This window comes from Asparagus officinalis, chromosome 6, assembly GCF_001876935.1.
Source record: "Asparagus officinalis chromosome 6, Aspof.V1, whole genome shotgun sequence".
NCBI lineage: Eukaryota > Viridiplantae > Streptophyta > Magnoliopsida > Asparagales > Asparagaceae > Asparagus > Asparagus officinalis.
The window spans coordinates 43,302,317-43,311,029 of NC_033799.1; the positions used below are offsets into that span (position 1 = coordinate 43,302,317).

Sequence of the window (8,713 nt, forward strand, 5' to 3'; positions counted from 1 at the left end):
CCGATTCAAACGGTGATCGGTAAAGGCACATCAAACCCGTTGAAGGCTGGGGGTTTGCCAAAAACCCCAAAGTCAACGCCTAACACGCGTTGCCGGGTAGTCTATTCCCGTGAGAAAGACGAAGCCTATGTATTCAAGATCATAGCACAAAGCCTCAGAGAGTTTACTCTCTCAGCACAACGTTACATGCGGAACGGATTTCGACAATCCGCATGCTAGCCCGATTCAAACGGTAATCGGTAAAGGCACCTCAAACCCGTTGATGGCTGGGGGTTTGCCAAAAATCCCATAAATCTGTCATTCGGAAGAGATACAGAGAAAACACAAAAGAAGCAAATGCGGATTTTCTATTAATAAATCAAGTCAAAAGCATACAACAAAAGCTCGTTAGTCCGAAGGCAACCGACGGCTAAGAATATGAGACTCTAAACCAGAGAGCCTGTCCATATAGTCCTGCTCGAACTCCGCCTGCAGGCTAGCTCGGACAGAATCTTCGGAACTGTTGAGAACCTCTGCGGCTTCGTGTCGTAGCTTCATCAACCCCTCCTGCACTGATCCCAGCCTGTCGAGTGTCCATTCACGAGAACGCTCCAACCCAACCAGTTCCTCAGAAATGGTAGCGGCAGATTCTTCGGCGCGTTCCAAGGCCTCCTTCAGTCTAGCTATCTCTGCACGAGTGGAATCTAAGGAGCTCACTAACTCAGCTCTGCTGGTGTCTTTCCTCGCCAGAGAGGCCATCAGCTGCTCGACAGTGCGCTCACGTGATCGAAGCTCGCTGCCAACGGAAGATCGCAGTTCATGCCACTGCGTCAACCTATCCTCCACCTGAGAAGATGCAAAAGAGGGAGCTCCACCAGCCTTCAACTCCCTCAGCTCTCGAATCTCTGACTCCAGGGCAGCGAAATCAGCTGTAAAGGAATCGGCCAAATCCGGATATCCCTCTTCCCTCATCATCATCATGTGACGGGAGAAGGAACGCCTGAACTGATCAAAAGAAGACCCTCTGTGCAGAAGCTTATCAATCACGCCGTTATAAAAGGCAGTAAAGAAGCCGAGGTCAGTGCGGAAGACATCCCCATCTGGATTGGTATCGGCCAAGAGAGCATGGACCTGCTCATATAGAGACGGTCGAGAACCTGCAAGCAGCAGTATGGGAGGTCAAGAAACTATTAAATACAATCGAAAAGACCCTAAGGGAAATTCGAGGTATACCTATACCGGCGGAAATCCCCTCGGGTTGGGGTTCGACAGGCTCCGAAGTAACGACAGGAATGCTCATGGAAGGTATATCAACCCTCGTGGGCAAGTCAGTCGTATTAGGCGAAGGCGGGAAAACACCCGAAGCTATAGCAGAATCAGGTACAGCGCCTGGTCATATAGTTGCACTTCTTTATTAGTCAAAATGGAGACTGAGACAAGCAAAGAAGAGAGGAAATTGGATATATACCTGTGGATGAATCACTCTCAAAGAGTGGTCTCACAGTCCCGGTGGGAGCTTGTTCAGCTAACATATCGGCTAACAGTCCAGAGTCAGGTCTCGGGAAGACCGGTGCAGGAACATATCCCTGCTCTTCGAAATCTGCAATAGGGGAGGCCCCATCCCCGTCTGGCCCTTCTGTCGCAACACCTGCAGCACCGGATGTAGGTATATCTGAAAATGAACCGGTGGGATCAACACCATCTGCCTGCCCAAGATCGATGTTCAGATCAATGCCCAGGGAGCCATCACGAAGGGCGTCGCACACCTGCTGCATGAAGCAGTCCATGTTGTCAGCCCCAGAGAATACCGGACCTGGTGGAAGCTCGCCCTCCTCGAAGAACCCTGAATTATGAAACAGGATCAGGGATCCCGGAAGGTAAATCATCTTAAAGCAATAAAAGTGGGTACAACAAAATGTTACCTTCCTCCCCGTCGGCAAAGCCTCCTGAATCTACCCCATGGGAGCGCTGATCAACATGAGGTTTATGGGCAATCTTTTTCCTTTTCGAAGGATCACCCCTCATAGAACCAACGGGGCGGTCATGCGAAGTTTGGCCACCAAACTTGGATTTCGCACGACGGGAAGCGAGCGACCCATGGTCGTCGGCTACCCCACCTGAAACAACAAGAATCATCTCATGAACCAGATCTTTCGCCAATACCAATTGAAGTCGAGAAAGAGGATCAAAGAGCATGACAAACCTGTATCAAGTTCTGCTTGGTCGGTATCTATATCTGCATACTCCCCTTCGGGAATTCCGGTGGACTTCTTCCTCTGTCTCTGAGCAGGCTCAGCCCTGCGAGCAGCCATCATAGCAGATTGAACCAAGTGATCGGATTCTAGTTCCGAAAGACTCCTCACACTTATGGATTCATCGGCAGAGAGGAACCATTTACAGCTGAGGAAGGTAATCATCGGCTTGCGTTTATAGGAGGGAAGAGCAAACTGAGCCCCGGTGCAGCCAACCATGGTCCATAACCACGCCCGTACGCCGTCAACGAGTCCTCCCTCAACACGCAAACTACGACTCGGATTCCCAACGTATAGTTGGTCATAGCCAAACTGACGTGCGAAACGGCAGGGAAGGTAAGGCTCTATGTGGCAGCGGTCCTTCACCCGGAGAACAAGATACCCGACTCGGATGTTCACCAACCAGCGGAAACAACCGACGTCGAGAGCAGTCCGGTTAGTTCGGGGTTTCTCCATATCAGTCAACTCCTCGCCATAACGTCCCGAAAAGCGAGGGAAGCATTTGAAGAACTCCCAGTTCCTGCGAACTCGAAGTTCTTTTTGTACATCTTCAAATTTCTTCCCAACCCATCTACTCTCCTCCAACAGCTGTAGGAAAGGAACGGGAACATCAACGGCGCTGGGCGCCGACATCAAGTCCGGACGGTGAAGAACGAACCACGCCATCAAATAAGCGTAGGGCAGCTCAACCTTCGGGCAGGTAAGCTCAGTCGAGGGTTTAGAACCCACTTGGGTAAGAACACGAACTACACCCCTAAGCCCGCAATGGATGCTGGCAACCATCGCTGGAAGCAGAGAAAGCTCCCTCCCATAAGCTAGCTGGACCGCAGGGAAGAGCACCTCGAGGGGTAGAGCGTCTGAAGACTGATATGGAACAACACACTTCTTCAGCCAAAGAGCAAGGTAGCCAGCTAACAGAGACCGAGGATCGATAGACTTCTGGGCATGATAGAGGAACGATCGAAACTTAGTCCCGGCCGGAAAAGCCCCCTCGGCACTAGCAATGGTATAAGAATGAGTTTCATTCTTCTCCATCAGCTCATTAATAGCGGCAGGGGTCAAAACGCCTAACTCATGTATGGACTCCTCGGAATCATCCTCCCCTCTGGAAGTCTGCTCAGCCAGCATGTCAGCTAATAAGCCGGCATCGGGCTTCGAAAAACTTGGCCCCTCCATTGCAACATCTGTAGGGTAACCTGAATGTTGAAAGAGGAGGAAAGCTCGAGAAAATACTCTCAGCAAAAACGGGAGATCTTCCTTCCCCATGCTTGAGGAAAATGACATTGGATGTAGATATACCTGAATAAGGGACTGTGGGCTCAACATTATTCATCTGCTCAAGATCAATGTTTAGATCGATGCCCAAGGACCCATCATGAAGGGCATCGCACATCTGTTGCATAAAGCAATCCATGTTATCAGCACCAGGAGATATCGAACCCGGTTGGAGTTCACCCTCTTCGAAGAAACCTGGAGCACGAAACATGGTTACAAATCCCAAAAGGTAAACAATCTTAGAGCAATGGCAATAAAATGTTACCTTCCCCTCCATCAGCGGTACTTCCTAAGTCCACTCCGCAAGGGCGCTGACCGTCGTGGGGCTTATGTGCGGTCTTCTTCCTCTTCGGGGCACCAACCCTCCGAGGACCAAAGGGTCGGTCATGCAAAGGCCTGTCACACGTTTTAACGTGTGTAGGAGCCGGCGGCTCATGATCGTCGGCTGTCCTACCTAAAGTAACAATAGCCATTTCATTCAATGAATAAGAGCTATCATTTATGGAAAAGGAAAACCAAAGAAGCAGGACAAACCGGTATCGAGATCCCCTCCGCCGGTATCTGCATCCACATACTCTTCCTCGGAGGTCTCGTCATCGTCACCGGAGCTCTTCTTCGTCTGTGAGAAGAGATTTGGCATGCCCTTTTTTCCGCTTCCGAGCAAGCTCAGCCTTGCGACCAGCCATCATAGCAGCCCGGACCGCATACTCGGACTATAACTCTGAGAGGCTCTTCACGCTGATGGACTCATAGGCAGAAAGCAACCACTTGCAGCTGAGGAAAGTGATCAGTGGCTTACGCCTATACGAAGGAAGAGCAAAGCGAGCTCCAGTACAGCCCACCATCGTCCATAGCCACGCTCGTACGCCATCAATCAGTCCTCCCTCAATCTGCAGGCTACGGCTTGGATTTCCGACATACAGTTGGTCATAGCCGAACTGGCGAGCAAAGCGGCAAGGGAGATAAGGTTCTATGTGGCATTGGTTCTTCACCCGGAGGACAAGATACCCAACACGGATGTTCACTAGCCACCGGAAACAACCAGCGTCGAGAACGGTCCGATCACTTCTAGGTTTCTCCTCGTCAATCAGCACGTCGCCGTAGCGACCTGAAAAGTGAGGGAAACACTTAAAGAATTCCCAGCTCTTACGGACTCGAAGCTCTTGCTGAACATCACTAAACTTGTTCCCGAGCCATCTGCTCTTCTCCAACAGCTGCATGAAGGGGACGGGGATGTCAACAACGCTGGGCGCCGACATTAAATCGGGACGGTGAAGAACGAGCCACGCCATCAAATATGCGTAAGGGAGCTCAACCTTCGGACAAACAAGCTCAGCTGATAGTGCAGAGCCCATATGTGTGAAACTACTGACCAGACCCCTGAGCCCGCAATGGATGCTAGCAACCATTGCTGGGAGCAGGGAAAGCTCTCTCCCGTAGGCTAGCTGAACTGCAGGGAAGAGCACCTCGATGGGTAGAGCATCTGAAGGCTGGTGCGGGACAACACACTTCTTCAACCAAAGGGCGAGATAGCCTGCTAATAGAGTCCGGGGCCCAATGGACTTCTGTGCACGGCGGAGAAAAGAGCGAAACTTGGTCCCCACGGGAAAAGCTCCCTCAGCACTGGCAATAGTGTAAGATTGAGCCTCAGCCTTCTCCAGCAACTCATTAACCGCAGAAGGGACCAATATATCTAACGCATGAATGGACTCGTCGGAGTTACCCTCCAAGTTCTGGAACAAATAGCAGGCAAACTGCTTCAAGCTGACCTGCCTCTTCCTCTTCGCTTGAGGAGAAGTCTGAACCAAGGAGGTGTGATAATGACAGGTAAGATCCCAGAGAGTGTCATACATGTCGGGAGTATCTTTCTTCATACACTCCAGCTGCTGGTTCGAGGGGAAATACTCCTGATACGGACAATCTCCCATCGGAAGACCCGAAACATAATGCATCTCATGCAAAGCTAGCCCTAGCTCACCACCACTGGTCAGAAAAGTGTTGCTGTCAGGCATGTAGGTCTCCAGCAAAGCCAAGAAATGGCGACAGCTGACTGGGATTCCGTACATAGTAGCTCGTATGGGCACGTACAACCCACTGCTCTTCAGATCCCTCTCCCAGCACGCCAAGACGAAATCAGTCATGCGAGCCCACCACCCTTTGGCTAGTGAGGAAGCCCAGCCATAGCATCTGGGCTCTGGTGGAGGTAATCGCCTCCCCAGAAGAGCCAGACGATTACCCACAGTAGAGGCAGCTGCTGACGTCTCACCTGGGGGTGCAGTATCAAGGCCCGTGATCCCTGGGCAAAGACCACGAATATGGTGATACCCGCCAGAACCAGGGGTCTTAGAATGAGAGGTATATCCACACGGGACTCGCTCAGCATCCTTAGTAAGATCCCAGGACATCTGTCGCCTCACGGCCTGTCTCCTCAAATGGGTAAAAGAATAAGCTGCTGACACCTCGCCTGGGGGTGCAGTGTCAAGGCCCATAATCCCGGGTCGAAGACCACGAACGTCATGATACCCGTTAGAGCCGGGGGTCTTGTGGTGAGTGGCATATCCACACTGAACTCGCTCAGCATTTTCAGTAAGGTGCCAAGACATCTGTCTTTCCACGGCCTGCCTCTTCAAGTGACTAAAAGAATATTGGCGTGGAATCGAGGGGATGTACAAACAAGCTCCACCGTCAAAAGTCAACCAGTGCTCCTCGCCAAGAGTCAGTGCAGCAGGATCCTCGACAAAAATTCATAAGAAGAATGATAAGCTCATCCACGGAATAATTGGAGTGACGATTTTGAGCATCCTACACTGGAAGAACGGTATGCATCATCACGTGAATAACGTGGTAACATACACCGAACTATAAGGTGTAGGACGGCACAAAATCGCCCCGATATACAAGAAGACTTGAATTGGCTAAGCAAAACAAGTCCGAAACCTTAACCTCCGTATTGGCATGAGGAGGAAGGCTGCCCGCAGGAAACTCTACTGCAATAAAGCACAAGGGTGGAGTCAGAAAATTCATAAGAAAAATGATAGACTCATTCACGGAATAATTGGAGTGACGATTTTGAGCATCCTACACTGGAAGAACGGTATGCATCATCACGTGAATAACGTGGTAACATACACCGAACTATAAGGTGTAGGACGGCACAAAATCGCCCCGATATACAAGAAGACTTGAATTGGCTAAGCAAAACAAGTCTGAAACCTTACCCTCCGCGAGAGAGGTATCGGTTCTTCCTTCATGACCCGCAAAGAGGTCAATCAGGGATGCAAGAAGAAAAAAATCTGCATAAAGCCTCACCCCCGAAGAATGAGGCCGCGGGAGGAGACATCGCAGGAACCTCTTCCTCACTATGCTGTGAATGAGAACGGCTCCTCCGGGGTCGAGATCGACGAGGAGACATTGCAAATCTGCAACGAAAAAGCAGCAAGTCAGGTACAATCTAAAACATGGATACACGAAATTTAAAAGGGAAATTAAGAACTTTAATTAAAATCCTATACACAAATAGGATTTCATAATTGAAGTCTAATTAAACCTACAAATTTCGTGCATGCGAGACAATGATTGTCATTTTCGCGATGAATTTTGGTGAAATACCCAAAATACCCTTTGTGTTCAAGGCCAAAATTCGGGTCAAGGAACGCTCGGGTTGGGTCATGGTCATCATATCTGACCATATAGCACCCCCCGATACCCCACGATTTTGGTTAATTTTACAAATGAGCCCTTTTGTAGAATTTAACCAATTTTGCAAACAAACCCCTCTAACAATTTTTGGTCCTCTTGCCTAAAGTACCCCTCAAACTTTCGGCCAAATGAGCATGTAATCTAGGTCCTAACTTCAGTCCTCTATTACATGAACACCACCCCAATTCTTTGGCCAATTTGGCAAATAAGCCCCCAAAAGTTTTCGGCCCCATATTTGCACATAAAACCCTCAATGAGGTAGGGTCTTTTTGCATGAAACACCCATCCAAATTGTTACCAAAGGGGTATGAAATCCAAGCCTCAAAAGTTCAGTCCCATTTTGCAAATAAGCCCCCATGAATTTCAGTCCCATTTTGCAAATAAACCCCCCAAAATTCGGCCATATGGCCTCTTTTGCATAAACCCCCCAAGGCATTGTGCATACACAACCCCTTTGCCTACTACACGAATAAAGATGCAATCTTTACAAGAAAATAGGACGATTGTGAAGAAGGACTTACCAAATCAAAGGGGTTTCCTTTGAGCTTGAAGATGAAGGAGAGAACCCTACACCCCAAGGGTGTCTCGGCAAAGCCGAGACACCCCAGGGTGTCCTGGTTTTGTCGGGACACCCCCGGGGCGTCTTGAGTCTGTTTTGACCCCCCGAACTTTTCTTTGAGCCCCAAATCACACCAATTCTTCGCCAATCGTTGAATACTGATGAACCCCACTCAACGGGTTGCGAGCAAAGTCAACCTTTGACGAATCAAAACCCTAGGGTGGACGCCGGTCAACGCGTAACCCTAGGTCAACACCAGTCAACGCGTTACGACAAAAGTCAACGTTCGAGATTCAAAATCCACACCAATCAACGTTTGACGATTCAAAACCCTAAGGGTCAACGCCGGTCAACGCGTAACCCTAGGTCAACGACAGTCAATGCGTTGCAACAAAAGTCAACATTTGATGATTCAAAACCCTAAGGGCCCACGCCGGTCAACGCGTAGCCCTAGGTCAACGCCAGTCAACGCATTGCGACAAAAGTCAACGTTCGAGGATGAAAATCCACACCAATCGACGTTCGACGATTCAAAACCCTAAGGGTCAACGCCGGTCAACGCGTAACCCTAGGTCAACGCCAGTCAACGCGTTGCGACAAAAGTCAACATTCGAGGATGAAAATCCACACCAATCGACGTTCGACGATTCAAAACCCTAAGGGTCAACGCCGGTCAACGCGTAACCCTAGGTCAACGCCAGTCAACGCGTTGCGACAAAAGTCAACGTTCGAGGATAAACCCTAGGGTCAACGCCGGTCAACGCGTAACCCTAGGTCAACGCCGGTCAACGTGTTGCGACAAAAAGTCAACACACGGTGACCCGAAATCCGAAGCCAGCACAATGTGGCGGAGGTAGTTCAAAGTCAACTCAATGACACAAGCCAAACTCAATTCATCAGCCGCAAACTCGAGACTCCGACGACGGCCAGACGATAAACGCAGCGCCGG

The 8,713-nt window shown here is 49.9% G+C and overlaps 1 protein-coding gene across 1 annotated transcript; it reads right to left on the reverse strand.

Annotated features, from left to right (window-relative positions):
* Window positions 324–3,304, reverse strand: LOC109846449. The gene is made up of 5 exons (XM_020415686.1): window positions 2,183–3,304; window positions 1,902–2,096; window positions 1,448–1,822; window positions 1,213–1,368; window positions 324–1,136 (listed from the first exon to the last, which is right to left on the reverse strand). The coding sequence occupies exons 1-5, from the start codon at window positions 3,264–3,266 to the stop codon at window positions 388–390; spliced, it is 2,559 nt and encodes an 852-aa protein (XP_020271275.1). The 5' UTR covers window positions 3,267–3,304; the 3' UTR covers window positions 324–387.

Coding starts and splice junctions, on each gene's coding strand:
- LOC109846449 (XM_020415686.1), bottom strand. CDS start 3,266: ATGGAGAAGAATGAAACTCATTCTTATACCATTGCTAGTGCCGAGGGG. Junction 1,823..1,901: donor CTTTGCCGACGGGGAGGAAG/GTAACATTTTGT, acceptor TTCATAATTCAG/GGTTCTTCGAGGAGGGCGAG. Junction 1,137..1,212: donor GGGGATTTCCGCCGGTATAG/GTATACCTCGAA, acceptor TGCTGCTTGCAG/GTTCTCGACCGTCTCTATAT.